General features: G+C 37.5%; 1 protein-coding gene across 1 annotated transcript in view; it reads left to right on the top strand.

The window, feature by feature from the left end:
• The window catches only part of LOC123498080 (1-phosphatidylinositol 4,5-bisphosphate phosphodiesterase gamma-1-like), a 167,755-nt gene that overhangs the window by 98,135 nt on the left and 44,833 nt on the right, over window positions 1-24,787 (top strand). The window contains 9 exon segments of the mRNA XM_045245179.1: window positions 1,229-1,272; window positions 1,275-1,304; window positions 1,307-1,407; window positions 3,513-3,563; window positions 4,697-4,888; window positions 7,083-7,201; window positions 8,002-8,110; window positions 8,986-9,183; window positions 10,908-11,022. Coding sequence (XP_045101114.1) covers window positions 1,229-1,272; window positions 1,275-1,304; window positions 1,307-1,407; window positions 3,513-3,563; window positions 4,697-4,888; window positions 7,083-7,201; window positions 8,002-8,110; window positions 8,986-9,183; window positions 10,908-11,022 — 959 coding nt within the window.

Consider the following 24,787-nt stretch of genomic DNA (forward strand, 5'->3'; position numbering starts at 1 on the left):
GTTGTTTTATCATATTTTATTTCATTTATTCACTTACGTATTCCTTAATTTGTTATTTTTCTCTCCTGTCCCTTCTTGACCATTCTCTGCAATTCTTACAAACAAAACAATGGACTTTTCTTTGTTGTAATTGTAAAATTGTAAATTCATAGTTAACTGGGATTGGAATAGTGATCATGATAAAAGGATTGTGAAGGGCAGCTGAAATGAGATATTTTACCTTTACAGTTATGTTCACTTATTCTCAGCCTTTAAGCACTATGATGCATACTATATACATTGTGTATGCATACTTCAAAATTCAGTGGGACATGGTAATCTGGTACAGGTTGAACCTCCCAAATCTGGCAACCACCGGATCTTAGACTTGCTGGACCATGGAAAATTCCGAACTATAGGTGGTCCCCAAAACACCCTCTATATACTTACCCTGCATAATACAAGTGTAGCTGTAACATTGTTTTGATATATGATAGTTGTACATGAAAATGTACATGCAGAAGTACGTATATAGAAAAACACGTAAATTAAGTTCAGCATGGAAAATTTTTGTCTGCTCCATTATCATCTCGCCGGAGACAGGAACATTACCAGCGTGCCGAAGCTTAAACTGCTGTATGAGAGCACTGTCTAAATCACTGCTTTTACCCTCTTTAAGTGTTCTACGAACCTCCATGTTCTTGCTCTCACACTCACTGTAAAACTTGAGAAGTTGATTCTTTTGCTTTTTTATATCATAGACGGTTGATGAGCCAATGTTGTACTGTTGGCATAGGCTCTGCACTGAAATACCTTTATCTAGCTTCCTCAATAGGTCCACTTTCTGTTGCACTTATATTGTCATGTGTTTGTGCTTTTTTTTTTGGTTCACACACAACACTATCACTTCCTGGTCACTTGGAAGCCATGTTTAGGGGCAAATATTACAGAAAAAAATGTTTATACACCTGGGGGGATGGTGCTTGCAATGAGCGGCAACATGATACTGATCCAAATTTGACCCAGAATGCCCGGGCTCCAAAACACAGTACAGCGCCGCCGGTCTGGCAAATTACTCCGGCCATTTCAAAAATTCCAACAAACAAAAATTTTGCCGGATCACAGGTGTTGCCGGATGAAGGAATACCGGATTAAGGAGGTTCAACCTGTATATTTCATGCTGTTAGCAGTGTAGTTAGCTATTTCTTCTTTAGCAGTATGTATCATCAAAAATTTTCACTGTCTACAGGGCTGAAGATCGCACCAAACACTGCCGGGTAAGACAAGAGGACCAATTTTTACTCTTGGCACAGCTCAGTTTGAAAGCCGATTGACCTTGTTGGATATTACAAGCAATATCCTCTCTATCACAATGTAAGACTACGTTACCCAGTGACCAGGCGGGTGATTGAATCCCTCTCAGAGCAGGTATGTGCATGCCACATGCACCTACACACACACACACACACACACACACACACACACACACACACACACACACACACACACACACACACACACACACACACACACACCACATTTTCATAGTCTAAATCAAAAGTAATCAGATTATATAAACATGGAGGAGGTAGTAGACACCTACTGAAACGATAATTTACTCCCAGCGAGGTCTAATAGCACTAGTTCAGGGGGTGCTGTGAACCTTCCATTAAAACTAGTTGTGATCTCAAACGTTTGTTTCCCTTTGTGTCTCACTACTCAAAGAGGGCAGTCACAGCCTGCCCTCTAAAAAAAACTCTCCTTCACTTAAAACTACATGCAGTTACCACACACACACACACCCTTCACTTAAAATTAAAAATTAAAAATGGGAACTCCAAACCCAGCTTCGGAGTTCCCTTCTGGGGAGGGGACCAGAAATTCCCCAGGTCAGACTCCTCTCTTGACAACAACTCCAAATCTTTTGACACTTACCTCAAGTTTTTCTACATTAACTTCTGCAACATTCACAGTTTTAGATCTAATTTTCAATCTATAGAACACCACCTCTCCTCTACTAAACTTCATTTTCTTTTCCTCACTGAAACACAGCTGTCTAAGGCAACTGGCAGTAGCCCTTTCTCTGTTCCCTCCTACTTTTTCTATCCTCATTTTCGTTCCAAAGCTGGATGTTGCATCTATGTGCACAACGACTTAACTTGTTCTTGTGCCCACGCTCTCCAATCTTTCAAGTTTTCCACCATCTGGGTTCGACTCATTAGTCATTCTCTAACTAAATTCATCTGTGCTGTTTATTTCTCCCATAACTCCTCTGACTTTAGTAAATTCTTTGACTATTTAAATTAAAAGTGGTGCACATTCTGTCCCTCTACCCTTTCACAGAGATTTCCATTCTTGTAGGTTTCAATACTCACCACCAGCTTTGGCTTTCCTCTCCCTTCAACCTGGTGAACTAGCCTTCAACTTTGCTATCCTCCATGACCTAGAGCAACTGGTGTAAGACCTTACTCATATTTCTGACTGTCTTGGAGACACGCTCATTATTCTTGATCTCTTCCTCACCTCTAATCTCTGCTTATGCTGTCACCCTATCATCTCCGTTGGGCTCCTTTAATCACAATCTCATTTCTGTATCTTGTCCTATTTCTCTAATCCCTCCTCAGGATCCCCCAAAGCAGAGGTGCCTGTGGTATTTTTCCTTTGCCATTTGGGGGGACCTGAGGAGGTATTATTCTGATTTTCCCTGGAATTATTACTGTTTCTGTGTCAGAGTCCCATCTCTTTGTGGTGAGCACAACAGAGATGATAGTGTCTGGCATGGAGGCGTACATTCCTCATTCTTTTTTCCAACATAAACTTAGGTTTAACACAACATGTTCTCATACTATACATGATAGAGAGGTTGCCCACAAAAGATACTTGAGCCTTCCATCTCCAGAAATCTTTCCCTTCGTATTCAGAGCTTAAATCTGCTCTTTTATTATATTTTTATTTATTTATTTATTTATTTTATTTATTTATTTTTTTTTTTTTACCACAATATCTACCAAAACTGGGTGCATCTTATGAGCCCATGCATCTTTTGAGCCATCAAATACAATATATAGCAAGATTTCAAGACATTTATTCTCCAATTTTCAGTAAGTCATTTTGACCTCACTCAAGTGGGTTTATCTTTACTGTTTTGTCTTATGTATTTATTTGTCTTTTCTTTCACTTGATGCCATTGGTCTGTGCTCCTTATATAAGAAAAATTAAATAACAAAAGACAAAATATTGCACTTTATTTTGTATGTAGAGAACTTTTTTTTTTTTTTTTTTTTTTTTTTATAGATGTGGTCACTATTCATTGCTTTCTGCGGGACCACAGAGACAAGTCTTACATGAAGAGACTAAAGCATGCCAGAACAATTGAGTGTTTTTGTGACAGGTGCTGCTAAAAAAGATTGACATTTTCAACCAAGCTGAAAAACTGACAAATGCAAGTGTTGTTCCATCTTTAGCAGACGTAATTTTAAGAATTGTCAAGGAAAGTTAAGAACAGTCTTTCATTCTCTGTAATTCATTAACAGGAGCAGCTTGGTGTGGGACAGCCAGGAGGTTACATCTCTTGCCTCAGGAATGTAAGTACAATTACCATTATTGTATGTTTCCTGATGTCTGTAGTGATTATAGTATTTCTTATTTTGATTTTATATAAAGATCTTAACATGTTAGTCTGAGTAGTACACCTTTTTCTCTAATCTTTTAGGTTATTTTGAAACTCCCATGTGCCTGTAAACTTTTGAAACTAAGAAAAATCATGGAACTGGATGTTCTTTGTTTCACACTAATTTTTCCTCTTCCCATTTGCTAAATCTGTACAGAGCCATATCCCTTTTACAGATGTATGTATTGTGCCTCTCTAGCATACTCCAACACAGTTAAATCATGGGTTATCAGGATAAGTATGTTTATTATATAAGTGAGTTTTTCTCACCCACCCATGCTGCTAATTCAGAGGCTTGTTTGCCAATATATGAAGTACACTTAACATATATGAGGGATTCCACTCTTGCTGCCTTTTTAAAGAGGATGGAATCAACAGCATTTAATTCTACCATCTTTATTCCTCTCACTGACTGCCTTCAGCCTTTCTCTTCCCTGTGCAGAATTGCATCTATTGCTTATATCGAGCTGATTGCTTTTCTTGTCTTGCAAATTGTAAGGAAAGGAAAAAAAATCCATTCAAGCAGACGGGGAGCTGCCTAAGTGTTGTCTTTTTTCTAAGAGGAGAAAACTGGCGAAGGACAACAGAGCGATTAAACAAAAATGTCTACTGAGATACCAGTCCTCGAACAAGGTCAAGAGTTTGCCAAAAGAATGAGATTTATGTTTTGAAACTTCCCTCATGAATGAGTTCAGGTCATAGGTAGATGGAAATACAAAAAGCAGACAGAAGTGTAGGAATGAATAGAACAAGAAGTTAGGTTTAGAAGTTAATTGATGAATAATAGGAAGAGAGTGGGTGACAGGACAGAACATTGAGGAATACCACTGTTAATAGATTTAAAAGAACAGTTGCTCTCTACCACAACAGCAATAGAACAGTTAGAGAGGAAACTTAAGAAGGATAGAAACTGTAGAACTGTACTGTGGAGATCAAAGCTTTATGCCAGACACTATTAAAAGCTTTTGTTATGTATAATGCAATAGCAAAAGTTTTACCAAAATCTAGTCGTATTATGATGAAATGACAAGTTTTCTCATCTTGCAGATTCAGGTGATAGCAAAGTACAGGTACACTGCTCAGAATGCAGATGAGCTCACTTTCCCAAGACATGCCATTATCCAGAATGTGAACAAGGTGGAGACAGAGTGGTGGAAGGGGGACTATGGGGGATCACGGCAGCACTGGTTCCCAGCCAACTACGTGGAGGAGATCCAGCCAGACAGCATTGATGAAGAGGTTTATTTGCTTTTTTTTTTTTTTTTGCTTATGATGATTAGCCAATTAATTTGATTCCATCTTTATGTAATGAATAAGAGGCTCAGTTTGACTTATTTATTAATGAGTTTGCTTGTACTCTCATTCCTTAGTAATTTTCAAAAATTCATTCTTATCATCTTTTATGTTGTTTGTTTTATGTTGCTTAGCTCATTTATTTCTCATCTGTTTCTGTGTTGCATCTAGGCTATTTACTTTACTTATTTATTTAACTTTGCATGTTTCATGTTTCTTAGAATATTTTGTGCATTACAGCTATTCTTGCACTCTGTCTCTTGATGCTGCTTTGCTTAGTGATTCAGAAAAGTTAGAATCTACTTCCTTACAATTTTTATCAGCTTCTCTCACCATCTGTGTTGAATTTTAAAACACAATTTAATTGATCTCTTTGTTACATTGTTTACTACTACTGTATTATACTACAGTAAAGTCTGTTAATCTGAACACCAATCATTCAAATTTCCTAATAGTCAAATTTTTTGAGAGTAGGATGAAAAAAATACATTATGGAACAGTGTAACCATGCACACTTTGGGACTGAGGGACCTCCAAGCTCACAGGTTCGAATGCTGGCCACAGTCCTAGTGTAGGACAGGTTTCTTTGTTCGAGGAAGTGGTTCCCTAACTGGTGGGCTTTTAGATAGGATGTCTCCTTTAGCCCGGGAAATTCCCATGAAAAGTCCATATGGTAAAAAAAAAAAAAAAAAAGACCAGGCCTCTGCAAATTCAAACCAGGAACCCGATGTAGCCTAGTGGTGAAGTTGCAAGTAGACACTGCTGATGATTCTCCCCTTAGCCAATTAAGTCCATAACAATAGAAATTACAGTACAGTAATGAATTTCTTTTAATGAATGTGTTGTTTGAATGACATGGAAATATGTTACACCCAGGAATTGAGGTGAATGTGAAAAATTCCATTTTCATTGTGAGTTGTGGGATGCATTAGTGTTGGTGATTATCATTTGTGAGAAGAAAGCTTGTTAATTTGTCAGGAGCTATATTAGGTCTATTTGTGCTGCAAAAGGCTTGAATTCTCTTAACCTGCACACTGCCATCCACTTTAATCCTAATCCAACTCTTGTTGCCGGCCAATTTTGCATATTTTTTTATGCATTAAAAGAATCCTAAATTATATAGAAATAATGAAAGCATGTAAAAAGTTGTCTTAGAAAATAAAAAAAGAAAAAAAAATCACACAGGTAGGCTACTCGTATTTTAGTAGTGGTTGGTATATTTTTACCACACTACCGTTTCGCTGATGAATAGTAGGCTTCCTCATATGCATTTGCATATGTGGTTGCATATTTTCAGTCATGTACTGAATCATTATCAGACATATCTGATAGCATTTCATCATTATCAAAGGCAAGTAAATCCGAGAAAATCTGGTTGTCACTCAACCCAAGGCGGCACACCATGACTGCTTCCTACAGTGGTTGTACAAGCTCTGATGTGATCACTGCCGGGGCCACTCATGGAGCGTACCAACAAACTAACACATTCAGTGCCTAGGATGGAGCTTGGAGTACACGTAGTGTGTTTTTTGTATCGTTATTTAGACAAATAAACATGCTAGAATTTTTTTTAGGTTGCTGTTGCAAATTTAGTGGTGGCACTGACCACAGGTATGTGATTTTGTTAATTCTCAACCTCTTCTGGAATGCATGTTACTCAATTCAATGCTCCCTTACTCAAAAAACCTGATTTTCCACAGGTCCCCAAGATCATTAGTGATGAGAGATGGCATAAATTGAAAAGTTAGAACTTGCAAACAATCCAATAGCAAAGGAAATGTTGTACTATATCAATCAGTTCACTACATGTTTCACCAGAGAAACATAAGCAACATGAGAAAATTATTTGATGTGTGAAACCAAAAATTGTTAGAAGTTGTATGGAGGTCCTGTCATGGTGGTGTTTTCAGGGGTACCTCCTAATAATCTAATACACTCCTGGTCCCCTGCTTGTCAGATTAACGGACTTTTACCATACTACTAGAAAGTCTGTGTCACTTACAAAAGCTCTTATTGGATGCCACCACTATGTCCACAATCATTGCTTTATTACTAACTAGATTGTTAAGTATGATAGTGCTTATATAAAGTAATGCATTGTGCTATGTTTTGTATTGGTGATTGGACATGGTCACTACAGGGAGAGGACAGCAAGATGTTTGGTGACTTACAGAAAGGCAACCTGGACCTGCGAGGAGCTGAGGCAGCAGTGGAGCCCTATGAGGAGGACAACCCATGGGGCATCAGATATATCATAAGGCAAGTGCTTGAAGTTGTCATACTTGTTTAAAGGGAGACTTAATCATCATCTTCCCTGCTCTCTCTCTCTCTCTCTCTCTCTCTCTCTCTCTCTCTCTCTCTCTCTCTCTCTCTCTCTCTCTCTCTCTCTCTCTCTCTCTCTCTCTCTCTCTCTCTCTCTCTCTCTCTCTCTCTCTCTCTCTCTCTCTCTCTCTCTCTCTCTCTCTCCCAAGTACAATCTAAACAAGTTAAGTACGGTTCATTGTTATGTCTCCTTATGGTCATTTTGAAATGCAATTTCTGTGTTTGTGTCAGTCATTAGCAACTGATTAACTGCTTCTCAAGCTGCTCAGTCATCTTTATCTATCGTGTCTTGTCTTAATTTTTAAATTTCTCCATAGCTTTGTGTAACTGACATTATCTTCCACTTCTGATGTTTGACATACTTTTTTCTATTCCCTTTTTCATTAGCATGAACTACCACAAAAGTGTCTTCATTCATTGTATAGTTTTCATTGTCTTATATGACTATTTAATAGAAAGTAATACATGTGTATCAGCCTGCTGCTGTAATTCTCTCTCTCTCTCTCTCTCTCTCTCTCTCTCTCTCTCTCTCTCTCTCTCTCTCTCTCTCTCTCTCTCTCTCTCTCTCTCTCTCTCTCTCTCTCTCTCTCTCTCTCTCTCTCTCTCTCTCTCTCTCTCTCTCTCTCTCTTTTAGTGAAAATAATCATGCATGATAGGAGAATGTAAGGTATCTATCACTGCCCTTCTATTCCTAAATCCAAAATGCATGAAAAATGTGAATAGTTTTTGTTTTGCAGACTAATGTTAGCTAGTGTTTACCAAGAGCTGAAGATTGGCTGTGTTTCGGAGCAACAGGCCAAAGATTGGAAGGACAAGATAAACCGTGTTGCTGCAAAAGGAGATTTGGTAGGTTTCATCTTTTATGTCATGGTGTGTATAGTTTTATATATTGTCACTTGCCATAGCTTGCACATTGCCTACTTTATCAACTCCTCAAGATGTAACCTACCTGTGGCTTCAGACAGGCACTCTTTTACTCTGCAAAGACTAGGTAATCATTGGTGTATATTGAACATTTTTACAGGTAGCCTCCTTTTATATTTTCTTATCATAGGTATCTTCTGACTGCATGTGATAAACAAGTAAATGATCACATCAAGTATTCTTTCACGGTATTACACTGCATCTGCACATAAATGTTTCAGAGTTTGTTTTCATTTACCCTGATGCAGGAGTGGGCAAACTTTCCAATGCAAGATCAACATTGAAAAATCTACAACTTTATAGGGCTGCATGGTATATTAACCCAAAATATCTAAGATATAAAATGAAAAAGCTTTAAAGAAAATTAACATTCACTCATACAAACTCCTGTGGTAATAAAAACAATGCTCACGATTATTTGACATTGCTTGTTAACTTTCTCTTTCAAATTTACTTACATTTAGAGGGCTGCATGAATTCTTTTGGCAGGCCACATGCAGCCAGCAGACCATAGTTTACCCACACCTTCTTTAATGTGATACTTATTTCATGTTGATTGATCTGATCTTCATTATTCTTCATGGTATCATTTGTCCTATTCTTTTCATTGTCACTGAATGAGGAAAACTTTCTTATCTTTCATCACTTCTAACTATTGTATGATCTACCAACCAACCATCATCAACAACCTTACTTTTCCTTGATGACCTCATTTTTCCTATTAGCTTCACTGTCACCAAATCTCAAGAAAGTTTATACCACTCTTGATCATTTCTAACTGTCATATGATCCCCCAGGCAAGTGCCACCGTTCAGACTCGCCAACAGGAGACTGAGCAGCGCATCAGCCGGAAGCTGAGTAACCTGGTGGTGTATTTCCAATGTGTGAACTTCAAAGTGGAGCGGCCTTCCCCCTATGAAATATCCTCTTTTCCGGAAAGCAAGATGGAGCGCCACATACAGACCATCCCAAAGGCCCTTATTGATTTTCACAGGGTTAGTGATAGGAATTAATAGACAGTTATAATAAAAGGTACCTCAAGTGTTTTATAGAGCACTTGTAATTTACCAGAAGCCTTTGAGACTTAAAATGCTCTACATTAAATTAAAAGCATTTTTATCACTTTGTATTTATATGCCAGAAATAAGTAAAGTTTCTGAATGTGTCTTCACCAGCACCTTCAACATTACACCGCTGGTCAGAACGGAAGGCATGAAAGGTACCACAACTTCCACTCTGACCATATTTCATTCATCCTTTCTTAACTTGTAAACGTACGGCGGGATTCGCTGTATGTCTGACAACTCTGCAGCTCTAGTAGTCAAAGTAGATGATATGTTTCCTTAGTCAACGTTCACCTGTGGTTCGTGTGCTTGAATTTGAATTTTCTTTCATTCCCCCCTTCCCCGGCCCCTTTTTGTGTATGCGTGAGCTTACAATTCTGCCCTGTTACTACTTATTATGGGACCTAGAGAACTAATTAGTAAGGCCCAAATCTCAATTATTTGTGTCTTAGTGAGGGAGATTAAGTCAAAATAAGAAATTGCCTCGAGCACTGGCATAGCTCTCAGAACTGTCCAACGTTGGACCAAATTTATCGTGAGGGAGGAAGAAACGCTTTGCCATCACCTTACAAGCCTGAAGGTCATAAGCGCAGTGTGACCCAAAGAACTCTGAACATTATTCGAAGACAGCTTGAGGCCAACCTTTGCATACACAGCAAGGAACTTAAGGCCAGGAACCCTGCTTTGCTGGCTTGAGTGAGTGAAAGGACTGTATGGAGATATGTGAAACATGATTTGGGTTACCGCAGTTGCCGTGCAGTTTCAAAACCTTGCCTCACACATGGTCACCTAAATGCAAGCCTAAAGTAGGCTTGCATTTGTGTCTCAGCACAAAGATTGGGACTTAGGTAAGTGGTGGAGGGTACTTTGGTCAGATGAGGCAAGCTTTCAGGTTACAGACAACCAGAGAAACCGTGTGTACCGCAGACCCAGTAGTAACCGTTACAATCCATGCTACACAACACAGTAAAACATCCAGATTCTTTGATGGTGTGGGGTTGTTTTTCTTACTATGGTCTTGGAAAATTAATGTTTTTGCTTAAGAATGTTCATATGAACCAAAATAACTACTTTGAGCTAATTCTGGATGAGTTAGATGAGTGTATGGAGAAGTGCAATGCTGATACCTTCATGCAAAGTGGTACACCGTGCCATATGGCAAAGTTAATTGTTGACTGATTTGATTTCTGTAATGTCAGCCTTTTAAAACCTTGGCCTGCAAATTTGCCAGACCTTAACCTTATAGAAAATCTCTGGGCATTCATAAAACTGAAGCTAAAGGAGAGATACCCCTCCCTCCCACGCCTCCAAGCCACTATTCAGGACATATGGGACGATATTGACGCTCAGTATCTCCACTACCTTGGTGATTCACTTCCCAAGAGACTCAAAAAGTTCAAGAAGACACAAGGGCACCCTATCAATTACTAGTTTAGGTGAATACCCTCATTGAAACATATTTTCTGTATCATTAATCTCCTTCACAGGATGTCACAGGTACCACGCCTCCTGCTCTGACCAGCAGTGTAGCATCATCACATTTTAGTTTAGTTGTCAGTGGTGTTTGTATAGGGAAAGACTTATTGTGTATTGTTAAGTGATTGAAGTGCTTATTCATAGACTCTGATTTCACGTTAAGATATTCATTCTCTCAGATTGGGTTCAGTCGTGTGTATCCAAAGGCAACACGTGTGGATTCATCAAATTACAACCCAATGCCTATGTGGAACCATGGCTGTCAAATGGTGTCTCTTAACTACCAGACTGGAGGTGAGTTCCTGTTTCCTTCATATTCATCTCTTATGGCAAAAGTTTTAGGAGTACAGTAATACACCGCTTAACGAACAGGATAGGGGGTCAAAGCTATTCGTAGAGCGAAAATTCGTTAAGCGGACATAATTTTCCCATAGGAAATAATGGAAATAGGGGGGATGTGTTCTGGGCTGGTCCCCAATATACCACATGGGTTAAAAGAAGAAAATTATATATACATTTGGCATCATATTGGGCCACTGGTTTACCACTACTTTTATGATGTCATATGAGTCATTGGAAGTTAGAGGAGCTACATACAAATTCTCTCACATTCTCGCATTTATGTTCACAAAACAACATTTCTATTTTCTTTTTACAAACCTTGCCCCCAAGAAAGGATTGTTTTGTAATGCATAAAGTGAAATCTTACATGGAATACCAAAAAATAAAGCAGAGATGAGATGAGCCACAGACGAAGCAGTATTTCATTAATAATTCACTGTCACTCAGTGCCACGGAGTCGAGGTTATCCTCACGGCATAAGCGTTTATGAATACTAAGATATGATATCCATTATAGTAGGCAATAGAGGAGTGGAAACAAATATCATTGGGAAAGACAACATGCAGGCTAAAAGGGTCACAAGAAGAAGAAGCGGCCGAGTCGCCGCGAGTCTCCCACTTCGTCTGTGGCTCATCTCATCTCTGCTTTATTTTTTGGTATTCCATGTAAGATTTCACTTTATGCATTACAAAATCCTTTCTTGGAGCAAGGTTTGTAAAAAGCTAATAGAAATGTTGTTTTGTGAACATAAATGCATATATAAAACAGTAACACCACCCAGAGGTGGTGTTCCCAGCAACCTCAGAGCAACCTGAAAGCAACCTTGTCACCGTCCCTCCAAGCATTCATGGATGCCATTTCGCTGCAAGAGGTTGCTCTGACGTTGTTAAAGAATCTTGGATCCAGCTCCAGGAGTGCTAGAGACAGAGGCGGGGAGCCAGCCAATCACAAGGAAACTACCGCGTTCGGTCCCTCACCCGGCAAATTCAAACCCTGAAAATTCACTAAAACGGATGTGGTTGTATGTTATGCGGATTTTTGGTCTAACTTTATATAGTACATTAAACCGGAAATTCGTTAAACGAACGTTCGTTAAGCGGAGTATTACTGTATTATTTCATGTATTCATTGGGGAAGAGATGGTCTTTATTTTGCAGGAACTCGGCAAAATTAACTCTTCACTCCGGGCAATAGAAAACGGCTCCTGGCACCATATACAGGCTGGGAGGTGGAAGGGATAACTGACCCAGAGGCAGCTCTCTCTCTCTCTCTCTCTCTCTCTCTCTCTCTCTCTCTCTCTCTCTCTCTCTCTCTCTCTCTCTCTCTCTCTCTCTCTCTCTCTCTCTCTCTCTCTCTCTCTCTCTCTCTCTCTCTCTCTCTCCACAGAAATAACAGTAATTATAATAGTAAGTGACTTTTCATACTAGGTACATACATTATGAAATAAACTTGTGCAAATTTACAGTAAAATTATAGTTTGTCTATTCTTGACCATTTTCTGAAGGTAACAAATGACAAAAAACTTTAATTTTTATGGAAAACTAATGTACAGTAATACTCCGCTTAGTGAACATTTGTGTAACTAATTTCCGGTTTAATGTACTATATAAAGTTAGACCAAAAAGTCTGCATAACGTACAACCACATCTGTTTTAGCGAATTTTCTGGGTTTGAATTTGCCGGGTGAGGGACCAAACGCGGCACCTTCCCTGTGATTGGCTGGCTCCTTACCTCTGTCTCTAGCACTCCTGGTGCTGGTACTACTACCACTTGATATTGTGTGCAAATTGTTAATGAGAATTATTCCATTAGTTGTGAATAAATTGTGTCGTACTTGACAAATAGTGGTGTTCCATGTCAAAACGTTTATCTGACATTGGCTCAAAGCTGTAAACCCCTCATTCACTGTAACTTGGTTGGATTTATACTGGAAATGCGGTGTGCTATATGTTTGCGCTTTTAAGGGTGCAAATCCTTATTAGAAGTGGAATTGCGAATGTTTGAGCAAGTGTATTATTCCAATCTGCGGTTTGACTGGGGTAGATAAGTCAGTGTGGCTACGATAGTGTCAGCTGGAGCCGCAGTGTCCATTGTTCAGTGTCCCAGTGTGTGCTGTTGAGTGATTACTTACAGTATTGTTTACAGTAGATGTCATATATTAGAAGACTTAGACACTAGGTAGGGACTTATATGAATTCTCATTTTCCATTGTATTGTCATTTTCTTCACTAAAAACAAATTTCCACTGAGTAAAAGCCTTATAAAATCGATGTTTTGTAGTGGTCCTTCCTTAGCTCATTGTTTAGAAGGATGAATGGGGTTAATGTATATAAAAAAGCTTTTAAAATAACTCTAAAATAATATCGTTTAGTGTTCATAGATGGGAAATAAATCTTAAAATATATAATGTTGTTTAATCTCATTTGCTGGCAGATGAAATTAAATTTTCACAGTCGACTGTGTCCATCATTTGGGGGAAGTGGGACCAATATAGAATTTTATTTAACCCATATAGTATGTTGGGGATACTTGGATATTAATGGTACAGATATGTATATATAATTTTTTTTTACCCATGTGGTATGTTGGGGACCAGCCCAGAACGCATCCCCCTTATTTCCATTATTTCCTTTGGGAAAATTATATCCGCTTAACAAATTTTCGCTCTAGGAACAGCTTTGACACCCCTTATCCTGTTCGTTAAGCGGAGTATTGCTGTATTGATTCCATAAAAATTTTTTATCAAATAAGATTATTTACAGCAGGGTGAAATGGTACTTATCCTAGTATGAGCTAATCATATACCTTTGTAATAATGATGAAAGTCGGTAAGCCATCATATCATATACAACCTACATTCTGAAAGATCTCATATAGTATTTTATTATTATTATTATTATTTATTTATTTTATTTATTTATTTTTTTTTTTTTATATATATTTTTTTTTATTTATTTTTTTTATTTATTTATTATTTATCATTTTTTTTATTTATTTATTTATTTATTTATTTATGTATTTTTTTGTTATGTTATAGCCTATAGCACCTGTAGGCATACTTGAAGAGTGTGTATGAAGCGCTGTTCAGCTTCCACCCATTAGTGACACAGGCAATTTTATTTATATTGGCACCCATATTAGGGCCCATATCACCACCCAAGCACACCTTTGGTGTAACCACCTAGAACCTGTGTGTCATGGTGACATGTAGGTAATTTTAAACCACTTGACAAATGGCATGTATGGCAGTATGTGGTGGGATTTGAATCCCACGCTCACCACCTTATCCACTACGCCACCGCCTCTGGGAAAATGACATATCATCTCCGCATAACACAACCATGATGCAGTATGTGTGTCCTCGGATATGTCATGAGAACTCCTAGGACGCAAAATGTGTCCTCACGTTGAAGGGGGTTAAGGGAAGCTGCAAGGAGCTGTCAGGCTTATATGCGAGTCTTTAAATGAAACTTTTCACCACTTATCATCATCCAAAAATTTATCTAATCTATTAAAGTTCAATGGTGTCTTAGCACTAACAATCTGATTATTAAGTCTATTCCATTCACTGCCACTTTGTTTGAGAACTAGTTTCTTATTGATACTTTTTACTTGTTTATTTATGTTTTATATATATATATATATATATATATATATATATATATATATATATATATATATATATATATATATATATATATATATATATATATATATATATATATATATATATATATATATATATATATATATATATATATATATATATATATATATATATATATATATATATATATATATATATATATATATATATATATATATATATATATATATATATATATATATATATATATATATATATATATATATATATATATATATATATATATGTATACAGTAAAGAGGAAACTAATGATGAATGCAGCAGTGAGTACCATCTTTAATGGATAACCAAATGTTTTAACTAGAGATCAACCAGTATGGTATTTTCAGGGCCGATACCAGTACTGATTATTAGTAGTCAAGGAGGTCGATTTGGAGCTGATATTCATTTGCAGTATATATATATATATATATATATATATATATATATATATATATATATATATATATATATATATACACTCGATCCTCGAAACAACGGACCTCCCATCAACGCATTTCGGAAACTATGGACAAATTCTGGAGTCCGGTTTAATCTACGGATGAATATTAAAATGTGCGCGATTGTCCGTTCCTGGCAAATTATTGTCCGGTAAACTTCGTTTTCTGACCATGCTCATGTCATCTATTTCAGGTTATTTGTTGTACTTAATGCTTTGTAATACTGCTTGAATGATTTCTTAATGATTACACAGTATTTTACATACATTTTATACAGTTTTTTACGTACTTTTGCAAAGAACGGACTTTTGCAATCTACGGACAGGGTCGTGCACGCATTTGTCCGTTGTTTCGTGGGTCGAGTGTATATATATATATATATATATATATATATATATATATATATATATATATATATATATATATATATATATATATATATATATATATATATATATATATATATATATATATATATATATATATATATATATATATATATATATATATATATATATATATATATATATAATATACATACAGTAAGTCCTCGTTATACGGTAGTTCTATATACGGTAAATTCAGTCACGGTATTTGGAAATTACTACCCTCGATTCGATATACGGTAAGAAAAATTCACAGATACGGTATCCACTCATGTCATCCGAGAGGGCCCAGCGCAGGGGACCAGGGGTGATGACGTCATCCACGCCACACCTTCCCGCCACTGACAGTACTAACTTTAACTTAACCACCCTTGGAACCTATTATCTCTTCCTGTCCCCACCTTTTTTTTTTTTTTTTTTTTTTTACTGCATTACATATTACTTACATGCATTACTAATTAGATGAATAAATGGAATATTAAAGGGTCTAATATAAGCACAAATATATTCATAATAATCATGGCAAACACTAAAAGCCTACTACCAGCGGCGAACCATGCAGCAACTGATAAAGGGCACAGGTGGGTCTGGCAAGCCCACTATCAGAAAATGGTGGAAGTCGTATAACATCAAGCACGCCTTAGATAACATGAAGTTATCTCGGGACGAAGCAAAGACGTCTACCATGAACTTGGCGTGCCAGTGACAGTACTGACTTTAACTTGACCACCCTTGGAGCCTATTATCTCTCCCCTCCTCCCCCTTTTTTTTTTTTTTTTAACTGCATTACATATTACTTATATGCATTACTAATAAGATGAATAAATGGAATATTAAAGGGTCTATTGTAAGCACAAATATATTCATAATAATCATGGCAAACACTAAAAACCTACTACAAGCGGTGAACCATGCAGCAACTGATAAAGGGCACAGATGGGCCTGGCAAGCCCACTATCAGTGAATGGTGGAAGTCATATAACATCAAGCACGCCTTAGATGACATCAAGTCATCTTTGGATGAAGTGAAGACGTCTACCATGAACTTGGCATGGAATAAAGCATGGCCAGATTGCATGCATGACTTCCCTTCCCAGGCTTCGCTGAAGACGACATCGGTGTGATCAGAAATGACATAGTAAATCTGTGCCATAGGGTTGGCTTCGATGAAGTTGATGATGATGATATTCAAGATCTTTTGGAAAGCCATGCTGAATCGCTCTCAAATGATGAACTTACAGAGCTAGACAAGGTATCACAGGAGGCAGAAGAGGGAGACGAGGAAGAAGAACCTTTGCGGGGCCTGGACAACAAAACTCTTAGAGAATGTCTCAGTGGTATCGAATAAGCTCTGGAAACTGAAGGAACATGACCCAACTCCTGCCAGGAGTAGCAAGGTGGCTCACAACATAGAGAAAAGTGTCAAGATTTATCAAGAAATCTATGATGAAAAAACAAGAAAAACTAAACAGTCCTCCATCTAATTCTTCAAGCCAATCAGACATGCTGTCCTTATCACACATGTCGACCCTGCTACAGCTGGTCCTTCCTCAATATCCTCTTTCATCAAAACATTGAAACGTGCCAATCCTGCTACAGTTCTACATCTGCTTCCAACAGTGCAGACGATGACGTCTTGTCCTGGTCTGCCCACTCAGTGGAAGATGAGTAAGGGCTGAAATCCCTACTGTCCCTTAGCCTCAGGAAGGACATCATCTAATAGAATACATGGAGTTTGAAAGGCAAATAAAAACATTTTCTGTTTACTTCTTTTGCGCAGTACTTTACTTTTTTTCTATGATTATTTTAATGTATTTTCATTTTTATAGGAGTGACTTTTGATGTGCTGGAACACATTCCCTATTATTACATGTTATAATGGGTTCGGTATATTGTAAATTTGATATGTTATAAGGTTTTCAGGAACGTATATGTACCATATAATGAGGACTATATATATATATATATATATATATATATATATATATATATATATATATATATATATATATATATATATATATATATATATATATATATATATATATATATATATATATATATATATATATATATATATATATATATATATATATATATATATATATATATATATATATATATATATATATATATATATATATATATATATATATGTGTGTGTGTGTGTGTATATATATATATATATATATATATATATATATATATATATATATATATATATATATATATATATATATATATATATATATATATATATATACAGTAAGTCCTCGTTATACGGTAGTTCTTTATCCGGTAAATTCACAGTTACGGTATTTAGAAATTACTACCCTCAATTCGATATATAGGGAGTCCTCAGGTTACAACATAGATCCGTTCCTGACACGCGTTGTAACCCGAATTTCGGTGTAAGTCGGAACATCGGGGGGGAAAAAAATTCTTACCTTTATTCCTTTGGTTGGCTTGCACATTGGAAGGAGGCATTGCAAGGGAGGGAGAGACAGGCTTATTGTGTAGAGGAAGCTGCAGAAGGTGCTGGAGATACTGGGGCTGGTGAATCAAGAGAGGCAGAACCTTATGCTTGGGAGCCATAACCAAGAGAGAGAGAGAGAGAGACAGTGCAAACAACCAAAATGGCGTATGTTCAGAGACTTGAGACGCTGTCTTCCTCGCCCTACAACCACAACAAAGCATATTCCTCCGCCGCACGCCCGAAACTAGTTCGTGTTTGTTTACGTCGCTTACAACGCTAAACCACGTAAGACGGAATGACGCCTAATATTATTTTTTATGTTTTTATGGGCGCGTTCATAACCACGAAACGTCGTAAGTCGAGACCGTCGTAACCCGAGGACTCCCTGTACTGTAAGAAATTTTTCACAGATACGGTATCCGCTCATGTCATCCGAGAGGGCCTAGGGTGGGGGAGGAGGGGTGATGACGTCATCCACACCACACCTCCCCGCCACTCACAGTACTGACTTCAACTTGACCACCTTCGGAGCTTGTTCTCTTTTCCCCTCCCTCCCCCTTTTTTTTTTTAACTGCATTACATATTACTTAAATGCATTACTAATTACATAAATAAATTGAATATTAAAGGGTCTATTGTAAGCACAAATATATTCTTAATAATCATGGCAAACATTTAAAGCCTACTACCAGCGGCAAACCATGCAGCAACTAATAAAGGGCACAGATGGGCCTGGCAAGCCCACTATCAGAGAATGGTGGAAGTCGTATAACATCAAGCACGCCTTAGATAACATCGTCATCTTGGGATGAAATGAAGACGTCTACTATGAACTTGGTGTGGAATAAAGTATGGCCAGAATGTACGCACGACTTCCCAAGCTTCGCTGAAGATGATATAGTAACTCTTTGCCATAGGGCTGGCTTCGATGAAGTTGATGATAATGACGTTCAAGATCTTTTGGAAAGCCATGCTGAACCTCTCTCAAATGATGAATTTATAGAGATAGACAAGGCATCATAGGAGGCAGAAAAAGAGGCAGACGAGGAAGAAGAACCTGTGCATGGCGTGGACATCAAAACTCTTAGAGAACGTCTCGGTGGTATCGAAAAAGCTCTGGAAACCCTGAAGGAACGTGACCCAAATCCTGCCAGGAGTAACAAAGTGGCTCATGACATAGTGAAAAGCGTCAAGATTTATCAAGAAAGCTATGATGAAAAATTAAGAAAAACTAAAGTCCTTCATCTACTTGTTCTTCAAGCCAGTCAGACATACCGTCCCTGTCACACCTACCGACCCTGCTACAGCTGGTCCTTCCACATCCACTGCCGACAGTTCTACATCTGGCCCTTCCTCCATGTCCTCTTTGTTCAACCCAGTGAAACGTGCTGACCCTGCTACAGCTGGCCCTTCCACATATGCTTCTGACAGTGCAGACGATGTCTTATCCTCATCTGGCCACTCAGCAGAAGATGAGTAAGGGCTGAATTCCCTACTGTCCCTTAGCCTCGGGTGGACATCATCTGATAGAATACATGGCGAGTGAAATTTTGTTTATATCTTTTGCGCAGTACTTTACATGTTTCTTTATATGACTATTTTCATGTATTTTCATTTCTGTATGGGTGACTTTTGACATGCTGGAATGCATTCCCTATTATTACGTGTTGTAATGGGTTCGGGATACGGTAATTTTGATTTATGGCAAGGTTTCCAGGAACGCATATATACCGTATTATGAGGACTTATTATATATATATATATATATATATATATATATATATATATATATATATATATATATATATATATATATATACAGGCAACCCCCACTTAATGAAGGGGTTACGTTCCTAAAAAACACTTCGTTAAGTGAAACTTCGTTAAGCAAACTGATTATAGCAAGTTTAACCCCTGACTTGAACTTCCATTGAGAGTAAACAAAGTGAGAGTGCATCATAGTACAGTGAAAGGTTTAATGAAAGTAAAAATTATGAAGTTAAACATTTAGGCAGTTTAATTTAAGTCATTATAATGTACACTAATGTATGTATGTACATAACCTTATAATGTTGATGATCTTAAATTTATGAAGGGAGGGAGAGTGAAACGGGAAAGACACTAACCGGCAACCTGTGGAATGTAAACAGAGCGTATCATTGTATCACATACAAAATTTATGTACCACATTTCCACAAGGCTTTCCATTTTATCTATTGTAGAGTCACGAGTTCAGGTGGTTCTTTTAGCTTGCAAGGAAGATACGGTCTCATCAGCTTTCTTAATAGAGTCTGCTGACTTTAAAATAGTAGAGACAGTAAATGGAGGCAAGATGGTGGCAAGCATTGCTATAGTTTTCTTGCCTCTCTCATGTCTGTGAATAATATCCAGCTTCACTTCGAGAGTAAGAAACTTCCTGGTCTTTTTAGGAATGCTAGGCCACATTGCAGGGCATTTTGGTGGTAAGTTGAGCCTGTTCAAAACATTAATAGCGATGCTGTTAATGTTTTGAACAGGGGAGTAAGTGGTGCGCGTGTTGTCCATGAGAGGCTTGATCTTAATCTGGATCTTGATTCCACAGGTATCCCAGGATTTCTCCTGAGGCAGGCCTTAGTATTGGCAGCTCCTGGTGTATTGAAAAGGCTGTTGGCTTGCGTGATATGGCGGGGCTTTCAAACTTGGAAAAAATTACCTAGATAAAACTTCATTAATGCGAGTTTGGTGTTCGCTAAACGAGCAGATGGTTTTATAATGAAACCTTCGTTGTCATGAAATTTCATTGTGTGAACCTTCGTTAAGCGGGGTTGCCTATATATATATATATATATATATATATATATATATATATATATATATATATATATACATACATACACACACACTTAACCCTCGGCTATCGCACCCAATTGGGGTCAAAATAGCCGCGCCATAGCCGAAAACGCGATAGCCGAATTGATATTTGGTGAAGGCGGTTTTGGCCAATGAGCACTCAGGTATCCCACGACATCATGGCGGGGCGCGCGATAGCAGGCATCTGAGGTCGCGATAATGAAATTTTAGCAGCTTTTCATGGGTGCGTGATAGCAATAAAACGCGATAGCTGAAGTCGCGATAGCCGAGGGTTGACTGTATATATATATATATATATATATATATATATATATATATATATATATATATATATATATATATATATACTGTAAGGTCTTGGATTACGTCAGAGTTACATTCCTGAAACATGACGTAAGTCGATTTTGTACGTAACTCGAGTTTCCGTATAATTCAAAGCATATTATCGAGTTTTCAACCAATCATTGTTTATGGTCATTCAGGTAAGTTAAAGGTTATATTGTTATATTATTTACAACTATGTAGGGATATGAAACACAAGTTTGTTTTTGTTGTTGATTAGGGCCACGAACGCGAAGGACTGCAGGTTGCCGAGAGGGGTGGACGCCTGAGGCCGCCAGGAGGGTGGGCAGGTCGAATGTTGTAACGCCCAGGGCGGACAGCTGGGAGCGTAGTGCAGTGCGGTGGGAGTAGAAGCGTGGGCAGCGGGGCAGGAAATGCAATAGGAAAGGGCAATAGGGATCAGCAGACAGGCGCAGACGGTGCAAGTCAGCTGCAAGTGTCGTGTGGCCCAGGCGAAGGCTCCAGAGTTGTTATTGTTGTGATGGGTGTGCGAGCCCTCAAGGTCGTCAATCTCCCTGTTGTCATGGTAACGGGCTTCCCATTTTCTTCTTTCCTCCCTCACACACAGCCGCTGCCTCCCTTCTCATGTCTTTTAATTATGTCCTCTTTTTCTTGTAGCATAATGGTTTTCCTTTTCTTAGCATCACTGCTGTCACTAAGAAGTTTTCTCTTTGGTGCCATTGAGCAAGATACTAAGAACTTGAGTCAGTAAACGCAGAAGTAGGATAACACTCTTGCCAGGGGCAATGGTGTGGTGGAACTGAGGCAGGGTTTTATTGTATTCAAGCGTGAGGCAGTGAGGTGTGTCCTGGGACACACCTAAGGCTACTAACTTTTTCTTATGAATGAATTTGACAGATGGAGTAGCTATGGGTTCCCCTTTGGGACCAACATTAGCAAATACTTTTTTATGTTATCATGAAAAAAGCTGGTTATCTGATTGTCCATCTGAATTTAAGCCAATCAAATACAACCGCTATGTAGATTATTGCTTCCTAGCATTTAAATCTAAGGAACAAGCTCATAAATTCCTTGAGTATCTAAATAATAAACATAAAAACATATCATTCACTTCCGAGTTTGAGACTAATTATAACCTCCCATTCCTAGATATAATGGTCATGAAGAATAATGGATCTCTTTCCACAGACGTGTTCAGGAAGGAAACTTATACGGGTTTGGGCTTGAATTTTGGGTCATTTGTCCCTTCCCTTTTCAAGATAAATTCCATCAAAACGTTACTACATAGAGCATACAATATTTGTAGTACTTGGCCTTTGTTCCATAATGAACTTGAAAGATTAAGACATTATTTTCATATTAATGGTTACCCCAAAGACCTAATAGAGAAACAAATTAAGAAGTTTATCACAAATAAATTTGTCACTGACAATTTTGTGGAGGATAAAACCAAAGAAGTTAGATACATTACATTACCCTTCTCAGTACAATTTAGTTACCATTTACGCAATACAATGTCTCATTTACTCAAGAAACATGTTCCGAGTGTTGATTTTAGATTTATTTTTGTTAATAAAAATACCATAGGTTCTCTATTTAAATCTAAAGATGCTATGCTTACTACTTTGTGCTCAAAAATTGTATATTGTTTTAGATGTCCGGACTGTATGTCACGGTATATTGGTTCCACCTGTCGGAACCTTAAAATTCGAATTTCTGAGCACTTGGGAGTATCGTATAGAACAAATGCTCATATCACTGAGCCTAGTTTCTCAAATATAAGAGAACACGCATTACAATGTAATCATGCTTTTACTGATCAGGACTTCAAAATAAAGTATAGGGCATATTGCAACTCAGACCTTAGGATAGCGGAATCTTTATTTATTGTAAAAGAGAAGCCAGAGTTAAATGGTACAGAAATAGCCACCAAATTATTAATTTTCTCTTAATGGTTTCGAACTTGGTGAGATAGGGTCATTATAGCATAGTTAGGAGTCGGAGGTTCATGTACGTGTACTTTGTTTCAACCAATTAGCATTGAGTATTTTGTTCAGGCTAAAATATTTCTGTAATAGACTAACTGTTGTACATCATACCTTTAAATTTTTCTCTTTTTGTGCATTAGCTATGACAGATTAGAATTTTGTACTATATTTTGTATTGGATAGGAAATTCTTAGTGAACCAATTAGATTTTGCCATCTAGTGAGTAGGAGCCTATAAATACTGGTAAGCCCACTTACCTGTTGGAGGAACAAGTAGCAGGACCACTGCGTCTGGTCATTTTTTAACATTTTACGTGTGGTTTTACAGCCCCCTTTTGTACCTGAAGATGGGATATGTACTCTCAAACGTTGTGAAGTGGATATAATGAAGATAACCGTCCTTTTGTGGGTCTTCTTTCCTGTATCGTGTACGCTATAGACGCCTGTTTTTCAAGTCATATATATATATATATATATATATATATATATATATATATATATATATATATATATATATATATATATATATATATATATATATATATATATATATATATATATATATATATATATATATATATATATATATATATATATATATATATATATATATATACATGCTTAACGAAGTTCATTTCACAAATTTCCAGTTTAATGTACTATATAAAGTTTCACCAAAAAGTTCGCATAATGTACAACGACATCCGTTTTAGGGAATTTTCTGGGTTTGAATTTGCCGGGTGAGAGACCGAACGCGGTAGCTTCACTGTGATTGGCTGGCTCCAGCCTCTGTCTTTAGCTTTCTATTAGCTTTTTGCAAACCTTGCTCCCTAGAAAGAAATGTTTTGTAATGCATAAAGTGAAATCTTACATGGAATACCAAAAAACAAAGCAGAGATGAGATGAGCCACAGACGAAGCAGGAGACTTGCGGCCACTCGGCCGTTTCTCCTTCTTACGACCCTTTTGCTTGCCTGTTACTTTCATCAAGATGTTATGTTTTCCAAGATTCTTTAACAACATCAGAGCAGCCTCTTGCAGCGAAATGGCATCCATCAACGCTTGGAGGGAGGGTGACAAGGTTGCTATCAGGTTGCTCTGAGGTTGCTGGGACCACCACCTCTCCAGGTGGTGTTACTGTCTTGTATCTGCATTTATGTTCACAGAACAACATTTCTATTAGCTTTTTGCAAACCTTGCCCCCAAGAAAGGATTGTTTTCTAATGCATAAAGTGAAATCTTACATGAAATATCAAAAAATAAAGCAGAGATAAGATGAGCCACAGACGAAGCGGAAGACTCGTAGCCACTCAGCTTCTTCTTCTTTTTGTGACCGTTTTGCTTGCGTGTTACTTTCATCATGATGTTTATATTTTCACTCCTCTATTGCCTGCTATAATGGATATCATATCGTAGTGTTCATATACGCTCATGCCACGAGGATAACCTTGACTCCGTGGCACTGAGTGATAGTAAATTACTAATGAAATACCGCGGTATTTCATTAATAACTCACTATCACTCAGTGCCATGGAGTTGAGGTTATCCTCATGGCATAAGCGTATATTAATACTAAGGTATGATATCCATTATGGCAGGAAATAGAGGA

Source organism: Portunus trituberculatus, chromosome 47 (assembly GCF_017591435.1).
Source record: "Portunus trituberculatus isolate SZX2019 chromosome 47, ASM1759143v1, whole genome shotgun sequence".
NCBI lineage: Eukaryota > Metazoa > Arthropoda > Malacostraca > Decapoda > Portunidae > Portunus > Portunus trituberculatus.